This window comes from Ixodes scapularis, unplaced genomic scaffold (genome assembly GCF_016920785.2).
Source record: "Ixodes scapularis isolate PalLabHiFi unplaced genomic scaffold, ASM1692078v2 PGA_scaffold1__304_contigs__length_218370807, whole genome shotgun sequence".
In the NCBI taxonomy this organism is placed as follows: Eukaryota; Metazoa; Arthropoda; class Arachnida; order Ixodida; family Ixodidae; genus Ixodes; species Ixodes scapularis.
In genome coordinates this window covers 107,728,151-107,743,320 of record NW_024609846.1, presented here as the reverse complement: position 1 = coordinate 107,743,320, position 15,170 = coordinate 107,728,151, and the positions used below count along the sequence as shown (strand labels likewise).

At 44.5% G+C, this 15,170-nt stretch overlaps 1 protein-coding gene across 1 annotated transcript in view; it reads right to left on the bottom strand.

Annotated features, from left to right (window-relative positions):
• Positions 1-973: 973 nt before the first annotated feature.
• The window catches only part of LOC120841965 (neprilysin-1-like), a 171,987-nt gene continuing 157,790 nt past the window's right edge, over positions 974-15,170 (bottom strand). Inside the window, exons 18-21 of the mRNA XM_040212953.1 lie at positions 10,604-10,669; positions 10,420-10,506; positions 8,825-8,901; positions 974-1,073 (exon numbers count right to left, since the gene is read on the bottom strand). Of these exons, the coding sequence (XP_040068887.1) occupies positions 974-1,073; positions 8,825-8,901; positions 10,420-10,506; positions 10,604-10,669 (330 nt within the window). The remainder of the gene's footprint in view (positions 1,074-8,824; positions 8,902-10,419; positions 10,507-10,603; positions 10,670-15,170) is intronic.

Below are 15,170 nucleotides of genomic sequence, written 5' to 3'. Positions count from 1 at the left end.
TGTCGGTATGCCAGCACCAACACCTTATGGTGGTTTCTTGGAACCAAATACAATAATGATGGAATATTATTATTTAATGATATTATTCTTATATATTATTATTATTATTATTATTATATTACTATTACTATTGAATATGTTACCAACTGTACCTAAAAGGTTCAGTCACACAATCCCTTGTCGACTTTGACGAACCAGACTGCTTCGTCATGAGTATAGTACTCGAAAGTAAATGTATTGTATTGTATCTTACTAATATTAATATTATGTCGCAGCAAGAGTTGTGATTCCGATAACAAAACGTGGATGATTATTTTATATGCTTACAGGTTTGAGATGACCAGATTAGTGTCCATGTTTTGCTTGGTACATAAAACTGAGAGATGGTATCAAGTGTACCATTTCTCTCATATATTCTTATATTCTGACTATAGTCCTGGGACTGTACACGTTTGAAATCTGACAAATTACGCGGTGTGGACTATCTGCGGTGTCGGAATATTGAAGGACTTGTTTTTCAATGATGTTCAATATCACGAGATATTACAGATATTGTACATGTCAGATTATGTTAATGATGAGCTCTGTATCATAAAAGTTATTTTTTTGTGCGTGCTGATTAAACTTGCATTTTTAAAGACGCGTTGCTAATGAGAATTTCACGTGCGAACTATGCGGACTATAATAAAACAAAAACACAAGTAGCAAGAAAATATTGTGCAATATAAAAAAAGCGTTTGAAGCAAAATGAGCCGCGTAATTCTTTTGAGAAAATCCGTTAAGAAAGACCGACCTGCAATGTAACAATTACGCAAATATATGCACTACGTCTTCTCTTAGTTTTCTTTTTTTACATACTTAAAGTTTTTACTTCTATAGCGTCAGTGCGCATGCGCGCTATGAGAGATCCATGGTTTAAATTGTGGAATTTTATTCAAATCGATTTTTATATGGAGTTGTTGCCTGCGTTTGGTCACCACATTGTGCACTTGTCTGTAATGTTCATAGTCGAGTTAGGACTGCAGGAGAACACACGTAAGAAATCTGGAGAATTTCCCATTGGAAGGTTCACCCTGGGGGAAAAAAAGCAATTAAAACGGTGACTCTTTTGTAATTTATATATGGCTGATTTATTAGAACTGTGCTTCAAAGAAAAGTATGAGAGTATATTATTAAAAGCAACAAGGCAGTAATTTTTGATCACAGAAAATACTCCAAAACAGAAAGCTGAAGGAACTGATTTATCTCCATTGTACAAAAAAAATAGATTCTCATTTCAAAATGAAATGATTTAAAGCAACAGCAGGTCTTCTGTTGACTGAATACAAAGTCAACGTAAAAAGTTCTACTTTCTTGTCGCCTACGCTCAAATGTAAACCGAACTTCCTGCCATGGAAATTTTATATCATATCATTTTGTAGGTATTCACTCAGATTCACTTATCAATGATTGTGTTAAAATGCTGTGACCATTTTCATTTAACAATAAAATGAAGCACTCTTGCGGTCACGTAGTTCTAACACCCGTGCCACCGACGTTGTGACTCCCATATTAGGTAACTAAAATATCATGAGAGTACATAACTAAAATATTATGACAAGAATATTGAACACAACGAGAATTAAGATGACTTCGTTGTGCACATTTTTATGCTCTATTATCATGGGAAGTATATTTTCGTTGTGTCTAGCTTTCAATTTTCCAACTCTCCAACGTTTCTTGTTAATCGTAACTTCGCTTTGTACACCGTGTTTGCCCAACGCCACCGAAACTGTATTTATTGTTTAGCTAAGCTGACAGGGTTTCTGAAGACACATGCTTGCGGTACTATCAGTGGCATGTCTTTGATCGTTCCCTGCTCACAATCTTTGTCCGTGAATACCCCCGGATACCGTGATCACGGGCTGCAAGACGGACGGTTGCTTGGTCTAACTAGGACGCCGATTCCAACGTCCTGCCGGATTAGAGGTATAGGGGAGATGGTAAGGCCAGTTCGCTCAAATTTTAGCACCATCACAGAACGATCAAGCACTGACACAGAGTGGATACAAGTGCTGCGTCGGCGCGCTGCCGCAGCTCGCGTGTAATCATTGTTTCGGTTGACGCTCGGGGTCTAACTCGTGGAGTTCATGCTGTCGTTGTGTGATTATGATTCTTAATGAGGAGGTTTTTGAACAGGGATTAAGTATACTTAGTAGCAACTTGCTCTGGTAGTTAGGAATACTTGACGAGCGTTCGTAGTGCTCGTCAAGTATTCCTAACTACCGCAGCTAAATTCAATGATAAAATGTTAGATATATATTGTCAAGATCGACGCGATCTATAATCTCACCGGCGAATCTTTACATCCTGTAAAGAAAATCTTTCATATAAGATTGTAATTATTTAGTTCCTGTAATTCATTTTACTTTAAAAAGGCAAACACGTATTTTCCGCACAAATTCATGTGATTCCCATTGGGATATTGAGAATACACTTGTTCCACCGAAGCGCTACTTTAGCGGTCAGGTCCTGCTTGTATGACGGCTTACTTTATAAATATCTTGCAAAATTATTGTGGTCTATGAGTTTCGTAATATTTTTAACTATCTAGAAATTCCCTAAGTCTACTAGTGAGGCGTGTGTTTAGTGTATATGCCCCATACATAAGGCTAGTAAAAGAAAGCCTTTAGATACTGATTTTATTGTGACTCAGCAATCAGGATTCATTGAGGTCCTCGTTAAGCTGTCGCAGACACCCTTCCTAAAGAAAGCTATAATACAATACAAGCAAATCCCAGTTAGCTTTCGCGGGAAATCTGCAAGCAAGAACTCAAGAAGACGTTTGCCAGCCAACACCGACGCGACAGGGCCGAAGATCTGCTTCAAACAAGGAATCAAGGCCTAGATAAGAGACACACCGGCTTAGTCTAGGATGCTCTGTGCCTGAACCCTTGCGCCGACCCTCAAGCCAGCAACAAAAAGAAGCTGAGGATTCTCATGTGAGGTGTGAAGGATGTCATTTTCGTTGGTCTTGTTCGCAACCCTACTTCTACCATCGAATATTTTATCACAGAAGCCATAAACATAAAAAGTGCCCTCCTCGCAAGAGCCAGCCACTACCATCAACACTCGAGCGTAGCTGCTTCTTCGCTATCGCGCTACTACATTAGTTTCAGCTTCACTGGCATCCGTGACATCATACGTGAAGTCGTCCAGGAAGAGCTGAAGAAGCTGCTGCCCACTGCCACAGGCCCGGCACCACTTTCCATCGCCAAAGTAGTGAGAGAGAAGGTTCAGCGAGCCATCCAGCCAGAGGCTCCCGTCATCGTGGCCTCACCCGAAGAGCCATTGGTGACATACGCAGCAGTAGCTCGTCGGTCGCCGCCGACTGCTCCCCTCAACCAGGCGCCACTTTGACGAAACGACCCTTCCAGGCAGTATCCACGACGCCAGGAAGATTGAGCGCACGCGTGCGCGGTGAACCAGTTGTGCCAAGAACGACCGACGTCTGGTAAATGGTTGACCGACGACCTGTGTGCTTCCACTGCGTTGAACCTGGCCACGTATGTCGACGATGTGCTTACCGTAAAAGTGGACTTGGACGGTTCGCGGGAGACGCCCCATGTCCGAGGTACGGTGTGCGACCGAGGGATATAGTTCTCGCGCCGGGCACCATCCCCTGGACAAGTTCCTCCCCGAGGATCCCGCTCGCCGTTCCCGTGCCGTCCCGTGTCACCTCCTCGTCGGTCCCGTCGAGGGAGCCGTTCGCCCGTTTCTCGCCGGGAAAACTAAGTGTGGCGAAGCCCGGAAGTGGCGTTGCCGAGGACGACCGAAGGACGCCGGAGCGCTCCCACTCTTCTGTCTCCACGCATGGCAACGACAACGCTTCTGCAACCGTGCCCAACAACCTAAACGTCGTTATCGACGGCGGCGAAGCATCAGCACTTTGGACATTGGGTGAGAACACTCAAACTTAAATGGGAGGCTCTCTCGATGCGGAAGGTTAGGACGCACTAAGGTGGACCACAAAGTCGAACCGCCGGAGGATACCTCTTTAAGCCCGTCTTAAAGTGCACTGCCCTATGCGAGATTCATGGCTAGACGTGCCCTGTAATTTCGTCGTTCTACGAGACTCTGCCAGAGACGTCATTCTCGGCATGGACTTTATGTGTTAATACGGTGCCGTCATCAACCATGAACAGAATAAATTGACGCTGCGGACACCTGTTTCGCCTCCAGAGAAATTCCAAACTCCGAGCCCGAGCCGCTGCCAACCACGTGAACCTTCCGCCGCGATCAAGTGTTGTTCTACCCGTCGTGACCGATGCAGCTACCTGCGGCGAAGTTGTTCTGGAAGACAACCTTCAATTGCTCCTGGGAAGAGGTATTTGCGTCGCAAGAGGAGTAGTTGAACTTTAAGATGGGCGCGCTGGGGTCCTCGTGATGAACTTCCGACAAGAAAGGCAACACCTTACGAAAGGAGCAGCTGCGGGCCACGTCGAGGAGCTCCGGAACTCCGCCGAAATCACCGCGATTACTGAAGAATCCTCGCCACTTCAGCAAGACTGTACGTCGCCAGTGCTGCCCGGCAATGACCCTAAGCTTCCAGGTCCAAAACGACGGCAGCGTATTAACCTCCTTTCTGAATAGAGCCACTGCTTTACGACGTCGGTGAAGCTACGGTACACCGCCGTTGCAAACCACCGCATCGTTACCAAGTACGACGCGCTCCCTGTGTATTCATCACCGTACCACGTGTTCGTAAAAAAAAGAGAGGTAATCCAGGAGCAAGTTCATTAAATGCTGAACGAAGACATAATCCAGCATTCAAGCAGTCCGTAGGTCACTCCAGTCGTACTAGTTAAGAAGAAGAACGGAAAGCTTAGGGTCTGCGTGGTCTAGCGGAAGCTGAAGGCGCCCACGAAGAAAGATGTCTACCCACTCTCCCGCAACGACGACACGCTAGACCGACTACACCACTCTCGATACCTTTCATCGATAGACGTGAAGAGCGGCTATTGGCAGATCGAAGTCAAAGAACGGGACTGAGAGAAGACAGCTTTCGTCACCCCGGATGGACTGTACGAGTTCATGCTCTGCCGCTGGCTGGAAAGTTGCTGGCGCCGTGCATAGCCCTTCAGACTATGCACGGCGCCAGCAGCCTTTCAGCGTGTCATGGACACCGTACTGGCAAAACTGAATTGGCAGAGCTGCCTCGTCTAGCTGAACGATGTCGTAGTGTTTTCCGGCGACTTCGACAAGCACTTCGGACGACTCCGAGCTATTCTCCAAGCCATACGGACCACCGGAGTCTTCCTCAAGCCGTCGAACGGTCGGTTCGCCTATGACGAACTGAAGTTCCTGGGTCACCTGGTTAGTAACGAAGGCGTTCGCCCAGACCCAGACAAGACTCGCGCCGTCGCGGCATTTCCAGCGCCGAAAGACGAGAGGGGTATGCGAAGATCCTTTGGACCATGTACCTACGCTCGGCGCTTCGTTCAAGATTCGCAAGGATTTCCTCACCGCTCACAAACCTCAGGAAAGACGCCGAGAAGTTCAATTGGGCCGAGGAGCAGCAGCATGCACTCGACGAGCTGAAGCGAAGGCTCCAGGCTCATCCTGTTCTTGAAAACGTCGATCAGGATGCGGAAACCGAGATTTACACGGACACTAGAAACGCAGGACTTGAAGCGATACTGGTTCAAGTGCAAGGAGGTACTGAGCGAGTTTTCGCCTAAGCAAGTCGGACCCTGTCCAAGGAGGAGATAATTTACTCCACGACTGAAAAATAATGTCTTGCGGTCGTCTGGTCAATCACGAAGTTTCGTCGGTACTTGTACGGGAGCCCGTTCCGCATAGTCAAAGATCACCACTTGCTCTGCTGGCTTCCGGACCTGAAGAACGACCCGTCAGGATGCCTCACTGAATGGGGTCTTATATTACAAGAGTTCAACATGACTTTGGCCTGCAAGTGAGGGCGCAACCACAACGATGGCGACTGCCTGTCAAGAGCCCCGTCGAAACGCCTTCCGGTAGCAGTGACGATGTTGACGAGGAGTGCGTCATAGGCGCAGTGAATACCGATGACATGACACGACGTCAACGAGACGATCCTGAACTGAGCGCACTAATAGAGCATATAGAAGGGCAAGCGAGTACTATGCCACGCAGTTTCTAACGAGCCCTGTCGACATTCGCATCCGAAAAAGTGTACTCCACAAGGAAAACTTCGGGGACAACAAATCGCCGTGGATGCTGGTAATCTCAACCGATCTTCGAGAGAATTTCTTTCAAGCCTGCCATGACGACCCGAAGTTCGGACACCTTGGTTACAGCCGGATATTGGCCCGTATTAGTGAAAAACATTACTGCCCCACGCTTCCCAAAACCGTCCACCTCTACACACGATCATGGTACGAGTGCCAGCGACGCAAGAAACCGCCGACGAAGCCGGCAGATCTGCTGCAGTCAATTCCTGCACCAACTGCACCGTTCCTGTTGATCGGAGTGAATCTACTTGGTTGTTTTCTACAGTCAACCCTGGGAAAACGTTGGATAATCGTAACCATTGATTATCTGACACGATGCGCTGAGACAAAAGACCTTCCGTCGAAGACTGCTTTGGAACTCGCCAATTTTTTCGTCGAGTCTGTCGTCCTACGACATAGCGCTCCTCAAGTCCTTATTACAGTTCGGGGATCATCGCTCATGGTGCAGCTGACGCAGGAAATTCTTCAGCTCAGCCACACTAGCCATCGTCGCACCACGGCCTACCACCCGCAGACCAACGAGCTAACGGAGCGGCTTAACAAAACAGTCACAAGATCTCCTTGTACTTCGACGTAGAGCGCAAGACGTGAGAGGATGTGTTGCCCTACATCACGTTCGCCTACAACGCTGCTCTTCGAGAGACCACTGGAGGTATACATTTACAGCTGGTATATGATCGGAAAGTAACCAAAATGCTCTGCGCTATGCTGCCCCACGAGTCAACTAACGATGGGAGCGACGACGCTCAGGTGGTAGTGCAACGGGCCGAAGAAGTCTGCCAGCTCGCCCGTGTCCGGGTTTAAGACCATCAACGTGTCGATGCTGGCCGCTACAGCGTTCGTCGTCGCGACGTCTACTTTCAGCGCGGAGACAAATTGTGTGTCTGGATACCTATTCGCCGCCGCGGTCGCAGCAAGAAGCTGTTAAAATGCTACTTCGTACCCAACAAAGTGCTTCGCCGATTCGGGGATCCAGAATACGGGTTGATGCCCGACGGAACATTGACTACGTCATGCCATATCTAGGACCGGAAGTCGTCAGCGTCGTGCGTCTCAAGCTGTACTACGCTCAATAGGACTATGACTTGCATTCTTGTACTACGCTCGATAGGACCGCGTTTTGCACGCTTCCGGAGTGCGACATTATTTTTTTGTTTTGCTGTTTTGTTTCCTGGCACGTCGCATCGAGAGGATGCGCTTTTAAAAGAGGGGAGTCATGCCACGCTCGTCGCCGAACGAGCGCGTACGTGGCCGAATGGTTACCGCGCTTGGCTATCGCCCGGAGGCTCCAGATTCGATTACAGGGAGCGGATTCCTCTTTTATTTATTCTTTCAACTTGACATTCTTGCTACTAAAGAGCCTTGTCATCTGATAGAGTTACGACTGTTCTACGCGCCTATCGTTCTGAGCCGAATGCTTCAGAAGCTCACGCTGGTACAAAATATGCTCTGCGTGGCGGTCCGGAGTCAGTGTCACTATTGCGATTGTTCGTGCTACTCCGCCGACCTTTGAGATCTGCGACGCTACTTCTTTTTATGTTTTTTTTCTGGCACAAGTTTTCCAAATTAAACGTTTAGTTTCTGTACATTTGTCACATCGTCATCAGTTATTCGTGATAATATGAGCCATACAGAAGGCTAATAAAAACAAGCCTTGAAATACAGATTTTTTTGTGGCTAAGCAATGAGGATTCATTGAGTCCCCTGTTAAGCTACCAGTCCTACCTTCTAAATTAAGCTATATATAAATAAAACCAAACACAATTAAGAAAAGGGATTTGGTAAAGTGGTTAGTTGGGCGAGTTGGTAATGATTGAACATGGTAAAAATTGCGAACAAACAGAATGGAACAGTGAAGAGGGAAGAGTGAAGAGACCAAGCGATTGTCCGTTTTCTCTTCCCTCTTTAATGTTCCTTTCTATTTGTGCGCAATTTTAATCATGTTCAAAAAGGATTTGTTTGAGTACGTTATGCATATTACACGGTCAAAGCACAGATGTTTCAAAACTTGACGAAACATGACTACATGAATACCGCTTGGGAAGCGGCTGAAAAGTGAACATTTCCCAAAAGACTAACTATGCGATATTGTGAAACTTCGGCTGTACTATACCTAGGAGTGTCTTTTCTAATTCAGATATATAAGAATAACTGTGCACTAAGAAATACAAAGTTTACGGGTGTCCCTCTACTATGTCTGAAGCATAAAGCTTCTCCAATGACGTTCAGGCAAAACTGACTTCAAACATCAAGGAATAGGGATTATTGAGCGGTGGAGCTCGTGAGCAAACATACTGGAAAACTACGGAGACGAAGAGACGCCAAAAATGGGAAAACAATCAAGAGATGGTTTGGTGCTTGTTACACTTTTTTTGCGTCCCCTTGTCGCCGGGGATTTCAGTGTGTTCCAACTTCCAATATGCCTTGTTTTACACTTCAGTCGTACGATAAACGAAACTGAATAAACTTTGGCAAATGCAACGGAGAATGTCGTGTCATTACAGTGCTCGTTATAGTGACATATGGAATTATCTTTGAGGATCTCGTTTCACTCCAACAAAACATTCACTCACCGATACTTGGCAGGGCTGTGGGGGTCATACTGTACATCATATCGCAGCGTTCCTTCCCTAATATTATTGCACCAGACCTAAAAAAAGGCGAAAAATATAGACGTTTACAAGTCTTTGTAACGCCGTATTACAGCTCAGCTTTTGAGGAGGAGGAGGGAAGGGTACGGAGGGGAGTGTATGCACCTCCTCCTTCCCTCCGTACTCTTCCCGGCCTTCTGCCCTCTTATTTGGAGGGAAGTCCGTTGCTAAATTTTCCGTTGCGGACATATATAGAAAAAAAGGTTTTGCGCTAAATCTAGCGCGGAAATTGAATGGGTGTTGAGGTCATGTGACGTGAATTTCCCCGCTAAATTTAGTTGAGGAATATTTCCGCTAAGTTTAACGGGAAAAATTTCCCGCTAAACTTAGCGGAGGAACTGAATTGATGATGAGGTCTCGTGAAGTGAATTTCCCCGCTAAATTAAGCAGAAAAATTCCACCGGAAAATTTAGCGGGAAATTTTCCCAGAATGTAACGCGCGCAATTACGCCGACGCCGACGCCGACTCTGAAGCCGACGCCGACGGAAACGCCGCACAAACCGGAAACGGGCGCCTAAGAGCTGTGCTATGAAATGTAGCGAAAAACATATTGCTAACCGAAGGGTATCGTCTTCAATATATTGCGGTTATTTACAGTTTTTTTTCCCTGTGAAATTTTTTTTCCACTCTCGAATTCCAATGAGGGAGGATGCTTGTCTTGCATCTGGTATAAATTTGTTCTAAAGGTATACTAGATAATTCACATGAAGAGATGAGCTGTATGTTTAATACATCACATCTCCTCTGTCATCGGTAGGTGTATAATGTTTTTTTATAGACCAGCAGATATAGTACTGTAAAAAAAACTAATTTTGTACTTGCATTAAAAAGGTATAATAAAAAGTATATACTTGGTTTATATGTGGAGTTAAATAATATTATATTATAATATACGTTGTGTGCGATAGTGGCCAAACTAGGTAAAGGACCGCGGCAGAGTTCATTAGACTATTAAACGAAAAGTACACTTAATAGCCGCTAAACGTGTTCTTAAGGTGCTTGGAGTATTCCGCAGTCTACTTGTCACATACTTGAAGTTTCGTTGGTGTATTGCTCTTTGCCAAGAAACAAAAAAAGAATCAAATCAGATTTGATTTTTATGTGTTGTCACATGGCCTAAAGGCACATGACAAAAGGGAACTCTGGCAGATAGGTGTTCAGGAGCAGCCTGACGAAGGACCCAGATCCCCATGCAGTTTGTAACAACATTCGTGAGTGAAGTGAAAAAAGTCTACACGTATATCCTTAATTATGAATGAAACAGAGTGCGTAAGAATCTCTGGCCTTCATATGGAAGTGTGAGATGATTTCTCTTGAGGTAGAATATGTCTTTTTCTTTCGACTTAACTGTAATCGCAAGTAGTTGTGCTAAAAGTCACGTTCTTGGAAGTAGTGGGTTACAGTTTTTGAAATGCGCAACTGGATCTGGCACCAAATCCTGCCGCCGAGATTAATATTATCAACATTTGTTAAATATGATGCACTAAATGTATGAAGAATATCAAAATAAACTTACCATAGCATTTGAAACGAAAAACAGCTGGTCTCCTGTTAAGTTTAACCCAGGAAGCACCTCGTCAGTGTCATTAAACTTTTTTAATGCCTTAAATTAAATGGAGAGCAGAGATCGATAAATTAATCTTAAGCTAGATCAAGTGACCGCACAGCAAGGCTTTATTTAACACCTCTAACTTTCTTACCAGATACGCTGCTCTTAGGCCAGAATTGTCGGCAATATTTTCACCCTGAGTATTTATTCCGTTTAGCTGAAAAAAAAAATATGCGTTACATTATAGGATTATTTATAGCATTTTACGCTCTGTAAAATGCTATAAATAATCGCTCATACCTCCAGAAACAGAATGCACATATCTCAATAACTTCAATCTAATCGCTTTACCTCGAAAGTGTGAGTACTGAAAACGATGGCTAGGATGCACATGAAATGAGTAACGCAGCGATTTACCCGAAACTTTACTGGCTTACTTTGTCATACTATATTAAATGGTATGTGAATTGAAGAAAGGCATGAGCTACAGGAAAGTCAAGAAACAGTGGGAGATAGATTCACAACTTTACTCTTCCGCTGCTCGCAAATATATCATCAAAATTTCCGTATCTTCTATATATAATAACATCACCTCTCTTTCTCTCTATATATATCTGAAAATTCTCTTATACAATGAGTATGGTAATCTATGTTCACATCGCTAATGATTGGGGAATCGCGGGATAGTAGTGCAAACAACACAATTTTTTCGAACATTTCACCACGTTTTACGGGACAATTAATTTGGCATACAAACCACCTAAACGTGTCAGGCATGTTTTCATAACTTTTATTCCAAGAACGTTAATTATGCAGTTGTTATTAGGTAAATGGGAATATTTTTCAACGTGTTTAACTCTTCGAAGATTTTGTGTAATGAAGCGGTTCATCTGAGCGGTGATGTAAGCATGGGCGTTGGAATCTAATCTCAAGGGAGAGAGAGAGGGAGTAAGAAAATCAGTTCCCCTCATAGTTTTCGTACCACTAAAAATAGGCTTTTCGGAACATTTGACTTTGAGGCACTGACATTTTTCCTGTGCTTAAAACATTTGCGGTATTATAAAATAATAATACCCATTACAAAAAAATTGTGAGCCAGTATGTAGACATCTTAACAATTTTTTAACATACCTGCCAACTTTCTATCTTATCGCCATTTTTCTACAAGGTTTCTACAGATTTCCTGTCAACAGGAGTCTACAGAGCACAGTCGTCATAAATCCTACCAACAGTCTGTCGCCAACGGTCGTTAGACTTTGCGTCGCAATATTCCTAGATTTTCTACAGACCTAACTTGATAGACTATACAAACTGAAAACACGACAAAATCTTTGATATGGGTCATAAGCAGTGTTCGTATGTAGTAACAAACGCTTTTACAACAGGCTTGAAGTGAACTACATAGTCACAGGACTTTATTGTCAGAAGATCCGGCCCTGATAAACATTTAAAAATAATGTTTATCACTTGTCTACAGCAATTTGTTAGAAACTCTCTTATCGGCGCTAGAAATGGGACAGGGGTATTGCTAGAATGTCTGTATGTTTGCTGTATAAAGTCGCCACATTATCTGTACACTGAAGTCTACACAAAAACTGTAGGAAGCAGCGGCCAATAATCTGTAAACAATGGTTAAAAAAGTGGATACATTCTCCCTGTGAAATCTATGCTCTCTAGCCGTAATTATGTCTAAAAACTCTGTAGAAATTGGTTAATCTTTTTTTCTAAGGGCCAAGTGTACTTTCTCCTGGATTTTTTTTTGTTGAAGTAACTTTTTTTATATAGTTTCTTAAAATAGTGTCCACACGCATCTACTTGGATCAAGCTCTGGCGTCTGCCAGAAAGCAAGGCATTGCGGAACAGGTAGCGTTTTTATTCTCTTGGAGTAACAAGGCATTTTTTTTTCATTTCATTTATTATACTCTCAGGGCCCGAAGGCATTACAGGGAGGAGTGGAATTATACATTAATATAAAGTGAACAATGAAAACAAAACGAAAAAAAAAAACACAAGGTACAGAATTGCTATGGAACATTATTAAGAATATTAGTTATGGCGGTTTTAAAATCAGCAGCCTCAGTAAGTAAAACTACGGATGCGGGAAGGCGATTCCAGTCGACGGTGGTCAGGGGTAAGAAGGAGGCATAAAAGGTGGAGGTGATGCAGTAGGGGATTCCTACTTTTAGTGGATGATCGGTGCGCGGCGATACGTATAACGGTTCTGAAAATAATGAGGTTCGAAGTGCTGGGTTAGGGTGATAAATTTTGTTAAATAAGCAGAGGCGAGCTATTTTTCTACGGAATGAAAGGTTGGGGAAAAGATAGAGACGCTTTCATGGAGGTGACGCTGGCTGTACGGTGGTAGTTAAAAAGTATAAAACGTGCGGAGCGATTTTGAATGGATTCAATGGATGATGCTAGGGATACGCCAGGGTTCCAGATAGAGCCTGCATACTCAAGTTTGGTGCGCACTAAAGTTTTATATAGGAGAAGTTTAAGTGAAACAGGGGCAAGGGAAAAGTTTCTTCTGAGATAGCCTAATAAGCGATTAGCGTTGTTAGTGATATATTCGACATGGATGTTCCAGGAGAGATCGTTAGTTATACGAACAGCAAGATATTTATAGGTTGACACAGAAAGCAAGGTGGAGTTATTAATACAGTAGGAGGGACAAGTGTTATTTTGACAGGACACTCTCAAGGATTTACATTTAAAGGTGTTAAGTTCCATAAGCCAATTATCGCACCAGCGGGTGAGGTTGTTAATATCGGTCTGAAGAGCAGATATATCAGAGTCGTTAATGATTTCCTTATAAATTACACATTCATCAGCGAATAGGCTAATAGAAGAGGATACATGCGTGGGAAGATCGTTAATATGTATAAGAAATAAAAGTGGACCTAATACGGAACCTTGTGGGACACCGGACTTGACACGTGAGGTTGAAGAGTTCGTTCCGTTAGCGTGAACAAATTGGTAACGGTCTGATAGAAACGATTCTATCCAAGCGATTATATTAAGATCTATGTTAAGTTCACTGAGTTTATGAAGAAGCAGCGCGTGAGGAACCTTGTCGAAGGCTTTTGAGAACTCAAGAAATATGCAGTCAGTCCTGGAACCCCGGTCAAGTGTTACGTGAAGGTCATGAGTAAAGGTTAGGAGTTGAGTTTCACATGAATAAACCTTTCGAAATCCATGTTGCGCTGAGTTAAAAAACGAAGTTTGAGTCTAGAAACTTGAAAATGTTGGTGTAAATGATGTGCTCAAGGATTTTACAAGGAATGCTCGTTAAAGAAATGGGACGAAAGTTTAAAGGATTATGCTTATCGCCCCCTTTGTGGAGAGCAATCACCTTCCCCACCTTCCAATCCTTTGGTAATTCCTCTTGTTCAAGCGATTGCGAAAATAATTTAGATAAGATAACGCATGAGTTTGTATTAGTGTTTTTCAAAAACTTAGCATTAATATTATCAATGCCTGCTGTCGTATTGGTTTTAAGGTTTTCAATAATGTTAGATATACTTTCGCAGTCTATGATAACAGGAAACATGGGCAAAAAATCATAAGTTCTAAATACCGGACAGTCTGAGGTTACCGTGCGTGAAAAAGATCCAAAAAACACATCATTTAACAAAAAAGAACATATTTCACTTGGCACCTCCTCTCCATTGGTGTCCCTAAAGGCTCTGTTATACTCCGACGTAACGTGTGCGCGCGTGCGAGCGCGTCACAGCGACGCCACGTCGGCGAAAACACGACGCTCTATACTCCGGCGTCGTTGCGTAACCGACGCGACCGGCGGCGTTCGACGCAGCCTAACCGCCTCGACGCCAAAATAAAGCATGCCGTATTCCGCGCCAGCCGCGCCGGCGGCGCCGGACCAGGATGCATCACGCGCTGGCTCCCGGCAGCCCTCGCGCAGGAAGCGCGGCGAATACGAGCAATAGCAGACGACGGGAGCACCACTCCGTGTGGCGTCATGTTTGAATAATCGGACTCGGTCGTCGAGAAGGTCATCGAAGGAATTCTTCCTCCCCCGTGTGTCTACGACACGAGGAAGCTTGAGTACCGTAGACCGTTCGCTTGTCAAAAATGTACCGTATGTACATTGACCGCCTACGCTTGTGGCGCAGGCGGTGCGGTGCACCAAGAGTGCAAGCGCGAGTTTTCGTCGTGCAAGGTACGTCCACGCCATCGCTCGAACTTGGCGCTCAAGGAGCACGAGAATTTTTGTCTGCTATTCGAAACGAAAAGAAACCGGAAGTGGCGCGCTCCCGCAGGAAACGTGCCCTCGTAGTCAGATTCTGCGCATGCGCCGCGCCGGCAGTCCACCGACGCGCGCCGCGGGAGCCGCCAGGGGCGCCGCAGTATAAAGAGGTCGAATTTTTGACGCGCGCGGCGTGACTGACGTGACGTAGCCTACTTCGGCCAGCGGTCGCTTGCGCGCGCGTGACGTCGGAGTATAACAGAGCCTTAAGTACTATGCCAGGACTAGAAGGAGGGTTAATAACTTTCCAAAATTGACGCGGATTGTTAAGTAACATTGACGGCAGCGTACTGTTAAAGTAATGTAATTTTGCCTCTTCGGCTGCTTTCTTATATACGTTAGCTGCAACATGGTAGGCTTCCCAGCGTCGTACATGGTCCGATAGCACTGCAGTGCGAGATAACAGTTTTTTTCGTTTGGCGGCTTTTTCAGTGTCAGGCTGTACCATGGA